The sequence below is a fragment of the Microcaecilia unicolor genome, chromosome 8, assembly GCF_901765095.1.
Source record: "Microcaecilia unicolor chromosome 8, aMicUni1.1, whole genome shotgun sequence".
NCBI classification, from domain to species: domain Eukaryota; kingdom Metazoa; phylum Chordata; class Amphibia; order Gymnophiona; family Siphonopidae; genus Microcaecilia; species Microcaecilia unicolor.
Genome location: NC_044038.1, coordinates 88689781 through 88705550, shown reverse-complemented (window position 1 = coordinate 88705550; position 15770 = coordinate 88689781). Strand labels below are relative to the sequence as shown.

Sequence of the window (15770 nt, the reverse complement as noted above, 5' to 3'; positions counted from 1 at the left end):
CAAACATAGAAGAAAGACAGTCCCTGCTCAAAGAGCTTACAATCTAATAGACAAAAATAATAAAGTAAGCAAATTGATTAATGTGTAGAGGAAAGAGGAGAGGAGGGTAGGTAGAAGCGAGAGGTACAAGTGGTTACAAGTCAAAAGCAATATTTATGATGTCTCAGCTTGTATCCTTCCTTCCCTAGAGTTCTGCTGTCTTCAGACCTATTACCATCCCTTTTTCTGACCTCTTTTCAGATCTGTGAAGGGGCTGCACTTGAATTTCGTATTGATCAGTAAAGGAGGCCTCAAGATGCTACTGTCTTTGATGCTAGGAAACTACCTTCCATGGCTGGTGGGCTTCACACGTGAAGATGCACGGCGTGTCTTCCCATACTTTGAGAACATCTATGGAATACTGAGGGAAAGTGGCTACCTTCACATTCAGTCTACTAAGCCAGACACTGTAGGTAGGTTTGTGTCTATTAAACAGAGACAGAATTAGAACCTAGAATCCTGCTTCAGAGAGAAAACTGGTGTGGATCTAAGGATGAGACAAGATTAAAACCCAACCTTCCCTAACCCCAAATGGTATACCATATGCTATTGAGAGTCAAAATTAGGAATGGGGCCCATATCCCCAGCCTGGAGCAGATACCAGGCCTCCTACCTCTCTGCATACAACCCAAGGTAGGAGTGGAACCCAGATCCCCAGCCTGGAACAGACACTAGATCTCCTAACCCAGCAAATACCCAAGGTGGGAATAGAACCCAGGTCTCCTGTCTCTGATCATAGAATATGAGCTGGATCACCTGTCCCTCAGTTTTAGCCTGTGTCTGGAATGGATCCTGGGTCTCCTGAGACTTAATAAATTATTCCTAGAATAAATCACAGCCCACAAATGACCTGTTTCCCCCCTAGTCATAGGCTACCTGTTGCCTGCACCAGGACTTTCTCCCTGAACCGTTCCACCCCTTCTGACGCAGTTTCCTGTTTTGTGAATGGTAGGACGGTTCAGGGTGGAAGTCCCAATGCAGGCTGCAGGCAGCCTATGAGTGCCATTGCTGCTGCTGCCCAAGTTAAGACTGCAGCAGAGAGGATTTTAGAGTGGGGGCGGGGAGCTGGGTCTGACAGGGGGTGCATACGCAACAGATGAACCTAATTTAAATACACCACTGATTCAGCTGTATGGCACCTCCCCCCTCCCAGCCCATCCAACCCCTCAACATAATTAAACTCAACAATTGGCATCATCCCACAGCAAGCCTATAAAAATGCACAACTGAATATTGTAACAAGCTATTTTTAAAAAACTCATCTACCCAAGTAAATGGACTATTTGAAAATTGCCAACCCTTCCTTCAGGTACAAATATGCACTGATAGTTCTTTGAGTTTGTGTGGCTGTCAGGACTTATTATTTTGCTTTGACTTCAGCTGCTTTTTAGTGCCCCCCCCCCCCCCCCCGAAGCTGCTGCCCTAGGCAATCATCTCGTCATGGCTAATGGTTTGGTCGGCCCTGCCTGGGTCTGAAATGTTATTGTCGCCTAACGTTATTGTCGACTAATCTATTCCCTCAGGAGCTAGATGATTTCTTGACTGAATGTGCTGGATGCCTCTGATGGCTCAGTGCTAGTTCTAGGGGTTAAGGACTGTTTTTGCTCTGTAGGTTGTGGTTTGAATGATTCCCCTGTGGGCCTGGCTGCGTACATCCTGGAAAAGTTCTCCACCTGGACTGACCCAAGATTTCGTGACCTAGAGGATGGAGGTTTGGAGAGGTGGGAAGGCGGTGAGGAGGGGCAGGATATAGGTCTGAAGAGGTTGGGGAGCTGATGGGGAGCAGCACAGTGTAGGTCTGGAGAGGTGAGGCACCACTGTGGAGTAGGGGAAGAAAAGAGTGGGGAGAGGTGAGAAGCTGGTGAGAAGTAGAGGAGTGGCCTAGTGGTTAGGGTGGGGAGAGGTGAGAAGCTGGTGAGAAGTGGAGGAGTGGCCTAGTGGTTAGGGTGGTGGACTTTGGTCCTGGGGAACTGAGGAACTGAGTTCGATTCCCACTTCAGGCACAGGCAACTCCTTGTGACTCTGGGCAAGTCACTTAACCCTCCATTGCCCCATGTAAGCCGCATTGAGCCTGCCATGAGTGGGAAAGCGCGGGGTACAAATGTAACAAAAAAAAAAAAGTAGCAAAATAGAAGTCTCGAGAGGTGAGAAGCTGCTGTGTGGAAGAGTGTAGAGAGGTGGGATGAGTGGAAAGACATGGGTTTGTAAAGAGATTTGGAGAGGTGAGGAGCTACTGAGATGGGAGCATGGATTGGAAGGAGGGGAGAAATCTGGTGATGGAAGAGGGTAGGATGGGAATCTAATGTAGTCATATGGTGTTGGAGGCAGAATTGAAGAGTAGAGAGATGAAGAGCTGGTGAAAGAGCCAGGATAGTGCTCTGGAGAGGCAAGTTGGTCAAGATGTAGGGGTAGAGAAGTGAGAGGCTGCTGGGAACAGCAAAATGAAGAGCAGGTAGGGAAGGCAGGATGATGGTGTAGGAGGTGAAGAGCTAGTAATGGGTAGAAAGAATGTTTTGTTACTTATTGGTGTAGAACTGGATCCCAGTACCTCTACGTTTTTGTTTATTGCTGACTAGAAAGGTGTCCATTATATGAAAATACAGAGATTTCAGGAATACTGGTGGCCTGTCCCTGTCTGTCTTCCTGTACCTTCTCTTAGTAAATGGTGACAGAAAAATGGCCAAGCTGCCACAGTGCTAACAATACCTCTCAGCTGCTAGTGGCAGAGCATGACCATCTGCAAGGTATTTCTCCTTATCCACAGCAGTCTCTCTCTCTCTCTCTTTGTCATCTCTGCAGATAAGCACACACAATCCCCACTTAATCCCCTCCAGCAACCGTGCCTCCTATGCCTCCACACAAGGAAGACAACTCTTTTTTACTTACTTGGTGCACATAGGTGCAAAGAAAAGTGTTGCTCACATGTATAAATGCACTGTTCCATAAGAGAGTTCATAAATGCTATAGCGCACCTTCAAATGGGCGTACATGTGGGCGGAGCATGGGAGGTCCATGGGTGAAACTGGCACTTTATGCACCCAACTTACAGAGTACTGTACATTACATGTGATGACTGTCACTCTTAGATGTGCCCATTTATGCCTCTCATCATCCGGGCGTGATTGGGTGTGCCTTCATTTAGGCTTGCTGATGCAGGTGTTCACTAGTATTCTGTAATAGTATTGGAGCACCCAGTTGCTGTTCTAGAATAGGCACTTCTCATGCAGCATTGGGACACCTAAAATGGGGTACCCTGTTATAGAACTGCCCCCTCCTCCCCCCCACCAAGATTCTGCAATTATTTCTGTAGAATCATCTGCCCTTCAGTTACTCCCTGCTCATATATTCCTCCTATCCCATACAGGAAATATTCGCTGGATGACCTTCTGACCAATGTCATGATTTACTGGGTGTCAAAGAATATCGTCTCGTCTGTGAGATTCTACAAGGAGAACTTCACCAGAAACTTCCACCGTATCCCTGACCCCAGGTAAGGGAGGGGAAAAGAGGAGCAGAAGGATTGATCTCTGTCCCCGTTCTAAGGCATCCACTGAAGAGGATAGGGAGAGAGACATTCGAAGAGAGGACATACCATCCTGAAGCGGCACTGGAAAGAGGGAATAGTTCAAGAGCATTGGGTATGGGTGAACTTGCAGTTCCTGCAGCCTTTCTCAACAGGAAGTGCCGTGGGGAATGATGGATGAGTGCAGTTTCAGCCTCTGTGGAGAATGGTGCAGAAAGTTATTTATTTATTGGAATTTATTAACTGCCTTTATGAAGAGATTCAACCAAGGCAGTGTACAGCAGGTACAGTTTAACATAAAGCTTACTATTTTCTTAACAGCATAATAGTAGTAAAATAACCAAGTTTAAATATAGTAAATGAGGTAAACTTTAAAACAGTAAATTGAAGCCTAATAATAGAACTACCGTGAAATAGTATCAAAAATATACACATTTAACAGCACTGGAATTCAAATACCAGAGAGAAAATACAGCGAAGGGTGACTAAAATGATAGCGGGGATGGGACGACTTCCCTATGAAGAAAGACTAAGGAGGCTAGGGGTTTTCAGTTTGGAGAAGAGACGGCTGAGGGGAGACATGATAGAGGCATATAAAATAATGAGTGGAGTGGAACAGGTGGATGTAAAGCGTCTGTTCACGCTTTCCAAAAATACTAGGACTAGGGGGCATGCGATGAAACTACAGTGTAGCAAATTTAAAACAAACCGGAGAAAATGTTTCTTCACCCAACGCATAATTAAACTCTGGAATTCTTTGCCGGAGAACGTGGTGAAGGCGGTTAGCTTGGCAGAGTTTAAAAAGGGGTTAGACGGTTTACTAAAGGACAAGTCCATAAACCACTACTAAATGGACTTGGGAAAAATCTACAATTCCAGGAATAACATGTATAGAATGTTTGTACATTTGGGAAGCTTGCCAGGTGCCCTTGACCTGGATTGGCCGCTGTCGTGGACAGGATGCTGGGCTCGATGGACCCTTGGTCTTTTCCAGTGTGGCATTACTTATGTACTACTGATATACGTAATAAGCATGCATTAGAACATTCAACTAACATAGATATGATGCTAATGATTTTGTATAGTACAGCTTACCATATATAGCTGAGGGTCAAAGTTTAGATATATGATGGGAACAAGATGTATGGTACAGAGTCAGTTGGGATAATTAGATGGTTAGCTAAACTCAAGGCACGTTCTTGATAAGGAACTGATCTAAATTACAGTGTGTGTAGCAAGTTAGTCCATGAGCAAAATGAGTGTATAGTCAGTCACCCTATGTAGTAAAGGCTTGGGAGAAGAGCCAGGCTTTCACCTGCTTCCTGAAGTCGAGGTAGGGCCCAATATTTAGAAAAAGCTCTCTAGTCAATACTCAGCTGGCGACAGTATTTTCTAAATGCTTTATGTCACCAGCTAAGTTAGACCCGCATAATCAGTACCAGACCAAGTGCAGGCACCAGCACTGAATATCTGGGTCGGACCACAGAGGAAGCAGCTGCAGAGACTTATGTGAATCCCAATCAGTATCCAGCCGGGTACCCACATAAGACACTTATGTGAGACCCACCTGAGTATTGGCCAGGACCAAGTTACCTGGCCCTGACCCCCCCCCCCCCCCCATTCGCCATGATTCTGATCCCCCCTCCCAAGGATCCCCCCACCCCTGTACTCTCCCGCTCAGGCCTACCCAATCTCTGGTGGGCTAGCGGAGAGCAGGCAGGAGCAATGCCTCCTCACTCCCTTCAAAATGGCTGCTGTGACCTCTACAGTAACTGACCTACCAGATGTCAGGAAGGTAGCTCGAGGGAGCCTATAGTAGTAGTAGTGGTGGTGGTGGGTGATCCAAGAGAGGGTCAGTGCTCTTCCAGTGGGAGAGAGGGAGGGGGGATCAGTTCCAGATGGGAAGCAGGGAGAGGGGATTGGAACACTTCATGCTAGTACCCAGCAGTTATGCAGCTGCCAGCTGATGTTTAGTGGCAGTACGCCCATAGCTAAATAGGTCTAGTTAAGACTGCTTTTTGTGCAGTCCTATATGCCCGCTTAGCTATGCAGGCACCGGCACTGAAGATTGCCTGCATTTGCATAACTGCAGCAGCCATTTTGAAGCAGCCTCCAACATGGACAGGAGCAAGTGGGCATCGCTGCTGCTCTTTTACCGCCAGGGATCTGTCAAGGTAGGCTGGGGGGGCAGACCTACCTTGCTCTGTTGTTGAGAGGAAATGGGAGGAGGGATCGGGATCAGGATTGAGGCAATACATTTCTGTGTGGGTCCCAGCTAAATATCGGCTGGGACCTGTATAAGTTCCAATGGCCAGGGTAATGTGAATTATCCTGGATATTCAGTGTCAGTGCTTGGACATGGCCTGGAACTGAATATTGACTGGTATGCTTATAAATTTAGGCCTACCATTCATTCCTCTAGATTTATGAGCATAATTTATGAACCTAGGGCCTGATATTCAAAGTGATTTAGCCAGCCGATGACTGGCTAAATCGCTTGGTAGGGGCTAGCTGCTAATATTCAGTGGCACTTAACCGGCTGAATATTGAAGTTAGCACCAAACAAAAAGCTAGCTATCTTGGGGGCGGAGGCAGAACTTGGCCGCTTAAGTGCTGATATTCAGTCCTTAATTAAATGGCCCAAAACATCAGCAAGGGTAACAAAATAGTAATACCATAAACCCAGCTGTTCTGTATAATCGCTTGCTCTTTGTTACTCCTTGTTACTCTAAGTTCCAGAACTAATTTCAATTCAATTCCTTCCAACCAACATGATGACTTCAGTAGAAAATTCAGTTGTTTATTATTGCAAATTCCATTATGTATTGTCAACTTGTGCAAACATTGTTCAGTATATAAAGACGTCTTAAAATCTTTCAATCATAATCCTTTAACAACATCTTTATCACATTTTGCAGTGCACGGACACCTCCAGCAACATGCGGCATGTTTCGCAAATTGCTGCCTCAGGGTGTGGTCCGCCAAAACTGAAAAGTAAAACTATCAGTCAGAATAATGAATGTACAATTTTAACATATATAATAAGTTTTACATACCTTATACTCAAAGATTCACACATACTGCATCAGTGCCTGCCGTTTTCTATTCCTATCGCACCAATGCTCAGCTATATTTAAATAAATCACATGACTCTAAACACCAATGAAAATGCTGCAACCTGATGATGTCACTCAATGAGTTTACATAGCTGCGGTCCAATCTATTTCTAAGTTCAAACCTCATGGAAATAGAATCCACAATGTAAATATCCACCATTGCTCCTTATAATTGAGTAAACTATCTACATCACCTCCCTCTTTACCCAATTGTATCTGATCAATAACTTGCCATTTTATATCTGTCCATTCATGATGTTTTTGTCACCAGTGGTTAACAATGGGAGCTGTCAAAGTAGCAGTATTGATTCTAGACTTTGGCTCATTCAGTCTCTGCTTTATCGGTCTTCTGGACTCGCCTATCTAATATAATAATTCGCACCTCCAACGTTCTGAAGCTGACTCCATGGCAATGAAGCCGTGTAGTGTTCGTAGGGTTCGTTATCACCCAGGGAAAGAAACATGACGTCAGAAGGAGAAGGGACCAACCACAGGCCTCGCACTCGCTCTCAGTGCCCTGCCCTCGGAGGGAGGGGAAGGCTGCATATAATATTCACCCACCAGAAGTTCGTTCCCTCCCTCCGAGTTCCACGGTCGTCGTCCGTCCCCCCTCCCTCCCAGTTCCAGTATCCCCCCTCCCTCCCAGTTCCAGGGTCATCGTTCGTCCCTCCTTCCCTCCCAGTTCCAGGGTCGTCGTCCCTCCCTCCCTCCCTTCCAGTTACAGGCCCCCTCCCTCTGAATTTCAAGTCATCCTGACTTACCTCGCGTGGTAAAAAGCATGCAGGCTCGGCACTTACTTCAGTTTTCCATTCTCTGTCTCTCAGCTCTGGTCCTGCCCTTGCAGAAACAGGAAATGAGGGCGGGACCAGAGCTGAGAGACAGAGAAGGGAAAACTGAAGTAAGTGCCAAGCCTGCACGCTTTTACCGCTGCTGCTGGCCGCCGTAACCCCGACGAGGTAAGTCAGGATGACTTTTTTTTTTTTTTTTTAATTTGTTTTTTTATTATTTCAGAACACATTATTTACAATCAACTTCTCATTATACAACTATGCATACTTATTGTTCACATTTAGTTTTCTCAATTTTTGTTTTTCTCCCTCCCGTCCCTCCCTCGCCTCCCCCCATCCCAGCTCAAGCATTCAGGCATTCAAGATCTTGCTTTTAGCAACTGATGTTAGTGTGTCCCAGTAGGGGGACCAGCTTCTACAAAACCGGTCTCCTGTTTCTGATGCCAAGTCCTTGATACTTTGTCTTTCCAAAGCGCACATTTGCATCATCATCGACCTCCAACAACTGATTGAGGGTTGTTCGTCTGTCAGCCATCTCTGCAATATTGTTTTCTTTCCCATCAGGATTGCTCTCTGCAAAAATGTCCTCATGCCTGTCGGCATTTGTCCCTGAACAGTAAAAACATGAAACAGCTGCTTGGGTGAGCGCTTCCATTGAGTTCTCCACATGCCCGATACATGTTCCTCTAAGCTTTTCCAGAATCTCTGTATCCTTGGGCAGGACCAGAACATATGGCCCAAATGCGCGTTTGTACGAGCACATTTCGGGCAGGAATCATTGTCTCTCAACTTAGCTCTGAACGCCCTGTGCGGTGAAATGTACAATCGAAAAATAAATTTATACTGCGTTTCTCGCCAGCTCACATTCTCAGTTAGTTTATACAGTCTTTTAATGCACCCTTCCAGCTGTTCCTGTGTAAGTTGTATTCCAAGTTCTGATTTCCACTGCTGTAGCACTAGAGAATAATTTGTTGCTTTGGTATTGTCTCTCAAGTGCATATGAAAGTATTTCATTGGGACTCTAGCTTGCGCGTCTAGACCCAACAGTTCGTTATATTTCCCCCAAGTTTCCATCGTTAATGTTTCTTTAGGTAAGGATCTCACATAATGTTTTAACTGTAGGTATGCAAACAAGTCAGACTCAGGTACTCCAAACTCCCTACAAAGTTCCGCAAATGACTTCATTATTCCTTGCTCATTCACCACATGATACACATATCTCACTCCCCTCGCTGCCCACGTCTGAAAGGCCCGGGAAGTGCTGCCCGCTGGAAATTGGGGATTCCCCCTAATGGGCAGCATCGGGGAGCTCACTTGACTAAGTCTTAAAAATTTACAGATCCATCTCCAAGCACATCTCAAAGGTTGAAATAACGGGGTCACTGGCCCTAGTTTTTGTGCCTGTCCCCCAGGAGCCTGCAACCAACTTGCAAAGTGTTGTTCCCGAAACCAGTGTATCTCAGATAATGTAAGGGAAAAGTATTCCGTGTTTCGGAACCAATCAGAGATATGGCGTATCCCACCAGCGAGCGATAGGAGACGTAGGTCCAACACTCCCAAACCTCCCTTCTCCCTGGGCAACATTGCTTTGTGCATTGTCATCCGGGCCCTTTTACCCTGCCATAAGAATTTTGCTAATTTATTCTTTAGCCACTTTTCATCTCTTCCTCTAAGGTACATGGGCAGCATTTGAAAGGTATACACCCAGGTTGGAAACAATATCATGTTGTATAATGCCACACGTCCCATCAAAGATATGGGGAGCGCCTGCCACCTGCCTAAGGCACTCTCCACCTTTCTTTTTAAGGGTTCTATATTTAATATGTAGATTTGTGTTAAATCGATTGGGATTCTCACCCCCAAATATGTCATTGTCTCCTGTGCCCATTGCATTGGGAAAGGACCCTCCCATGCTCTTTTTATTTCTGGGTCCAAGGGTAAGGCTATGGACTTACTGGCATTCAGTGTAAACCCCGAATGGAACCCAAACTCTTCGATTACTTCTATCAATCGCCCTAGTGACTCTTGAGGTCTGGTCAATGTCAGCAGAAGGTCATCAGCGAAGGCCAGCACCTTTACCGTTTGGCTCGGGAGTGTGACCCCTTGTATCCCAGGATCCCGATCAATCGTGCAGAGAAGCGGCTCTAAGTACAGTAGAAACAGCAAGGGGGAGAGGGGGCAACCCTGTCTTGTACCTGCTTGTATCTCTAACGGATCCGATCGCTTTCCATTTACCAACAGCCTAGCTGTGGGTGTCGTATATAAAGTCTTTACTGCTGCTAAGAACCAGCCCGACACACCCACGTGCTCCAGTACCCGAAATAGATAGCTCCATCTCACTTTGTCGAAAGCCTTTTCGGCATCCAGGCTTGTCAGTAGTAGCTGGGTATCTGTTGCACTGCACTGGGCAATAGCCAACAGGACCTTTCTTACATTGAGCACAGAGTGTCGTCCCCTCACGAATCCCACCTGGTTTTGTCCTATCAAATTGGGTAAGTAAGATGCTAGCCTGTTAGCCAACACCCGCGCTAATATCTTAAGATCCACATTAATAAGCGATATGGGCCTATAAGAACCCACTCGATCTTCAGGCTTCCCTGGTTTGGGTATTAGTGTGATCCAGGCCTCGTTCTCTCCCTCAGTAAAACTCCCTCTCTGTACCACCGCCTCGTAATATTCTAATAAAGAGGCCCCAAAGTCCACTGGTAGAAGTTTGTAATACTCTGCTGAATAGCCATCTGGCCCCGGCGCCGAGCCCTGTGGTAATGATTTAAGCACCTGCTGTATCTCCTGCATCTGTACCGGCCTAGACAATCTCTCCCTAATGTCAGGCGGCAGAGTGGGCATCTCTGCGTCCTCTATGTAATCTTGCACCGGAGTCTCTTCTTCTTCTCCCCTCTTTGCATATAGGTTCGTGAAAAATGTGTGAAACTCTCCCATTATACCCTCTAGTGTCCTTATCCTAGTTCCCGAGGAGGATCTCACTGAGGTAATTATCCTCCTCCGCTCTTGCGCACGGGCTACTTGTGTCAACATCTTCCCCGTTTTGTTCCCAAATCGTCTAAATTTCATCCCCCTCGCCCATAACCTTTTTTTTGTCTGGTCATGTATAAGGGAGTTGAGGGCCACTGAAGTTGCCACCATAACTTCCCTGTGCTCTCTTGATGGTGTTTTGACATATTTCTTTTTCGCCTGTTTCAACTCTCTTTCTAGCCTAATTATTCCCGCTGCTATTCTCTTCTTTCTTGCGCTCATGTATGCTATGATACTGCCCCTAATGACCACTTTCGAAGCCTCCCAGAATACTATTGGGGATTCACAGGATTCTGCATTAGTATCCACATAGGTCACCCACTGTTCTTTAATGTACTTCCCGAAATTCTCATCTTTATATAGAAAGGCTGGGAATTTCCATATCCTATCCCACTGCCCAGGCCCAGCAAAATCTACATCCACCCAGATTATTGAATGGTCAGATACCTCCATGGGGCCTATTTCAGCTCCTGCTATTCGTGGAAATATTGATTGGGCCACTAATATGTAATCCAATCGGGACCATGTTGAATGAACCTTAGATTGGTGGGTGTAGTCATTCGTGAGGGGATGTGTCAAACGCCACGGGTCCACTAAGGTTAAAGCTGTGCACATGGAGTCAAGCAACCCCTCCCTTTCTACCACCCGTCTTGTTCCCGATCTGTCCGCCTGCTGATCCATAACTTCATTAAAATCTCCCGCCCATATCCACGGTGCATCATTGTATTTTGAACCCAGCGCTATTAGTTCTTGAAAAAAACGAGCTGATTGAGAATTAGGACCATATATCGTGCATAAATAAACTATCTGTCCCTGGAGGGTTATTTTCAATAATAATGTCCTTCCCTTTTTATCAGAGTGAATCAATTCTGTGTTGCATGGGAGCCCTTTTCTGATAAGGACCGCTACCCCACTTCTTTTCCCTCCCGATGAGGAGTAATAACATTCTCCCACCCACTGCTGCCTCAGCTTTTCGTGTTCCATGTCTGTTAATTTGGTTTCTTGAATGCATGCAATGTCTGCTTTGTGGTGTTTAAGCTGGGCCAGTATTTTGGACCTTTTGATGGGGGACGTGATGCCAGAAACATTCCAAGAAACAATCCTAAGAGGCTGATTAACATACGGCATCACCCTTCTCTATTGCATGTTTATGTGAAATCCATTCTATCCATTCCCCCCAGGAGCCCAGCCCCACTCCCAGGAGACAGTATTCACGCTTCTCTTCCAGCATCTCCCTTAATCTCGACGGTCCTAACCGCCACCAGGACACTCCCACTATTTTGCCTGAGCTGTTCCCCATCCCCTCCCACCCCTCTCCCCTGCCTCCCCCCTCCCCCCCCCCTTAATGCAAGCTATGTGCGGCGCCATTAAGCGTCACCTGGGTCACTTGTGTGCTGGGATCCCCCCTCCTCTCTCAAAACATTGCGATTTACAACATTCAGAACTGTATCTTACCCACATATTCAGTCATATCACATTCATTCTCTATTTTCTGAGTCCAACAATCCGTTCCTAAATGTTCCAATCTTTTTAGCTCTTCTCGATCTCCTTCGTGTAGGTGGCGTCTGTTCCTTTAGCTCTTTGTTCAGAAAGTCCATTGCCAGCTTTTCTGATGAGAATACAGACCATTTTCCATGTATTTGTATCTTTAAAACTGCTGGGTAGGACAGAGCAAACCGGATCTTCTTCTCTGCTAATGTTGAACATATAGGGTGAAATCTCTTCCTTTTCTCCTGTATCCCTGCTGAATAATCTGGAAAGATCAAGATTGCATTTCCCTCAAATTTCAGGGTATCTCTTTTTAGTTTATATCCATGCATGATCTCCTCTTTATGGATGAAGTTGTGTATTTTAATTATCACAACTCGTGGTTTCCTGCCTTCTTGGAGTCTTCCAAGTCTGTGAGCCCTTTCAATGCAGAGGCCTCCTCTGCTGTCTGAGAGTGCAAACTCTTTTTGTAGCCAACTTTCCAGCTTGGGCCCCAGCATTTTATCCGATACAGCCTCCGGTATTCCCACCAGTCTCAAATTAGAGCGTCGGGCCCTATTTTCTAAGTCCTCTAATTTTTCAGTTTGCATATTAAGCTTTACTTCCAGCTCTTCCAGTTTTGGCGCGCTTGTGGCCCACGTGTCCTCCATGTCTGACACTCGTTGCTCTAGTTCTTGCGTACGCTTCGAGATTTCAGCGATGTTGGTATCCATTTTACTCAACTGGGTCGCCAGGGATTCAAATCTGGGCTCTAATGCTGACTCGATCACCTTTGATATCTGTGCGAGCTGCCGCTCTGAGAACTCGGCATGCGTTCCCGGCTCCCCGCCCGCCATCTTGGAAATCGCTGGTGCTGGTGGCGATTTTCCTTTCTCGTTCCGGAGGCTTCTTTTTGTGGAGCTCGCCGGCATGGAGACTAAAAATTGGTCCATACACCTTTCTCCCTTCGCCTCGCCAGGTCAGGGATCTTCAAATTTTTGTTTAAACGCTGGTTTCAGGCGAAACGAGGAGCGGGGATCCCGGAGCTCAGCTGCTATGCTGCTGTTGCTCTCAGTGCATCACGTGACCTCCAGTCAGGATGACTTTTAAAATTCGGAGGGAGGGGGCTTGGAACTGGAAGGAAGGGAGGGAGGATCCTGGAACTGGGAGGGAGGGAGGGGGGACGCTGGAACTTCCCTTAAAAACATTAATGGCAGAAGGTGATTACCTTGCTAGCGCCCGTTTCATTTCAATGAGAACAGGGCTTTTTTTACTAGTATATTATAACTGACAAGGACATTGTAGCACTTACACTACATTGCTGCTATTACAGTTTGTATTAGTTCTTGCGGTAATGTTGTGTGTGCTACCTGTCATATAAGGTATGTAAAGCTTATTATATATGTTAAACTTCTGATTGTACATTCATTATTCTGACTGATGGTTTTAATTTTCAGTTTTGGAAGACCACTCCCTGAGGCAGCAATTTGCGAAACATGCCACATGTTGGTGGAGGCGTCCGTGCACTGCAAAATGTGATAAAGATGTTGTTAAAGGATTATGATTGAAAGGTTTTAAAACGTCTCTATATATTGAAGAATGTTTGCACAAGTTGACAATACATATTGGAATTTGCAATAATAAACAATTGAATTTTCTACTGAAGTCATCATGTTGGTTGGAATTGAATTGAAATTAGTTCTGGAACTTAAAGAGTAACAAGGAGTAACAAAGAGCAAGCGATTATACAGAACAGCTGGGTTTATGGTATTGATATTCAGTCCTTAAGCAGCGAGATTTACTGCATAAATGGGACTTCATAAAAGTCTGTCCATGGCCGCTTAAGTGCTGAATATCAACTTAAGTGGCTGTGTGTTAGCTGGCTTAAAAATAACCAGATATTCAAAACTGAAGCCCGCACAGGTCCCGGATTTGAATATCCAAGAATAACACCATAGGCGGCAAGGCTGAATATTGACCCCCCCCCCCCCCCCGTGATGAAAATCAGGGCTAAACTCCTAACTTTTTTCCTTGCTCTAAATATGGCCCTGTTGCCACTCACTTTATATGCTCCTAAATTTAGAAATTTAGTGAAATTGAGTATAAATTTGGACACTCAGCCCTAGTAAATTTTCAAAGATGCCAATTTATGAGCACAGCTTTAAAAGCTAGAAGCATAAATCTTTGAATATTGAGCCCTTAAATTCTAAGGCTTTTATGAGTATTTCACTCAGTCAACACAGGATTCTTAAAAAGAATTGATCCCCTGGTTTATATTCTCCACCCCTGCAACTATCTCTGAAATCACCAGCTCAGTTCTGTTTAATTCTTTCTTTCTGATTCCTGTTGTTCTGTTACTGTAGGATTGGGATACATGTCCCCACAGGAATGGCAATGTTTGTGAATGAGTTAACACACACACCCCGTGTCTGGGCCAAGCAAATGTTTAAGAACATCGTCACATATTCCTACATGTCCCGTGGGGGGCACTTTGCTGCTTTTGAAGAACCAGGGCTCCTATGTCAAGATGTTAAGCAGTTTGTAAAAAAAGTGGAAAAGCTATAATATGTGAATTATCAATAGAGAGAGTGACCAGGACAATCATCTGACCAACAGCTGATCAAGACATCTACCCACCAGACAACTCATCCAGATGCCTATAGTTCACCAAGACATCCATCTATCTGAGGAAGAGAATTAACCAAGACGGCCCCACTTGCAGAGAGACAACTGACCCAGTCCACCTAGAAAAAGCTCTCCCAGACTTACTTCTGTAGCCAGACACCCGAGTGACACACCCACTCAATTAGAGAGAGACAACTAGCCCATTCAGAGCACAAGTAATCCCTGCAACACAACAAAACTAAAGTACGTAATGGACAAAACTCAACTCTTCCGTTGTATGTTTCCCTAATGTGGCTATGCCACTTGAACTTTATCTGACCACTACATCACTTTGTATTTGTTCTCACCGGAGTCTGCAAACGCCTCTCCGGTACTATGTAAGCCACATTGAGCCTACAAATAGGTGGGAAAATGTGGGATACAAATGTAACAGATAAATATGCGTGATGTGTCTGATATGAACAATGTACACCCTGCTCCTGGTATCTGACTCTTTGCCTCTGCAAGAATTAAAAACAATAAAATACATAAGATTTTTGTAGGTTCTTATGTAGTATTGTCTTCTTTATCATATAATATATTGAGAACACTTGAAGTGAGCTGGAAAGTTATGAAGTCCCTAGCACAGGAACATAGAAAATGTTGGCAGATAAAGACCATATATCCTATCCAGCCTGCCCATCTATACTATCTACTACCCCTTCCTCTCTATGTGCTTGTCCCAGGCTTTCTTAAATTCAGATACAGACTTCATCTCCACTATGAGGCCATTCCATGCACCCACCACCCTTTCCATAAAGAAGTATTTCCTTAGGATACTCCTCATTCTATGCCCCCTCATTATTGCGCTTCCTTTCAGTGGAAAGTGACTTGCCTTCTGTGCATTTACACCGGGAGGTATGTCTGTCATATCTTCCTTCTGCTTTTCTTCCAAAGAATACATCTGTTTGTCTGTTTCCATATACTTTATGATGCCTTGTACACAGTTGTATAAATGGGGTCTTGCCAGAGACTTACACAGATGCACTATCACCTTCTTTTTCTTCCCAGCCATTCACCTCCTTAGCAAATACCAGAAGGATGCTTGGGTGCCTGTCACCTTCTCCACCTGTTTGGCCACCTTAAGATCATTAGGTACAATCATTTGTATTCGTATTTCATGGACAGAAGTACTTCGCC

The 15770-nt window shown here is 45.3% G+C and overlaps 1 protein-coding gene across 1 annotated transcript; it reads left to right on the top strand.

Moving 5' to 3' along the window:
• The first annotated feature begins 215 nt into the window (after positions 1-215).
• On the top strand, positions 216-14885 carry LOC115476666 (epoxide hydrolase 1-like). Its single transcript, XM_030213165.1, has 4 exons — positions 216-452; positions 1652-1760; positions 3404-3529; positions 14330-14885. Exons 1-4 carry the CDS (start codon positions 296-298, stop codon positions 14529-14531), a joined length of 594 nt encoding a protein of 197 aa, XP_030069025.1. The 5' UTR covers positions 216-295; the 3' UTR covers positions 14532-14885.
• Positions 14886-15770: the final 885 nt, after the last annotated feature.

Excerpts from the sequence above, each read along its gene's own strand:
- LOC115476666 (XM_030213165.1), top strand. The coding sequence starts at position 296 with ATGCTACTGTCTTTGATGCTAGGAAACTACCTTCCATGGCTGGTGGGC. Across the intron at positions 453-1,651 it reads TACTAAGCCAGACACTGTAG|GTTGTGGTTTGAATGATTCC; the intron begins GTAGGTTTGTGT and ends TTTGCTCTGTAG. Across the intron at positions 3,530-14,329 it reads CACCGTATCCCTGACCCCAG|GATTGGGATACATGTCCCCA; the intron begins GTAAGGGAGGGG and ends CTGTTACTGTAG.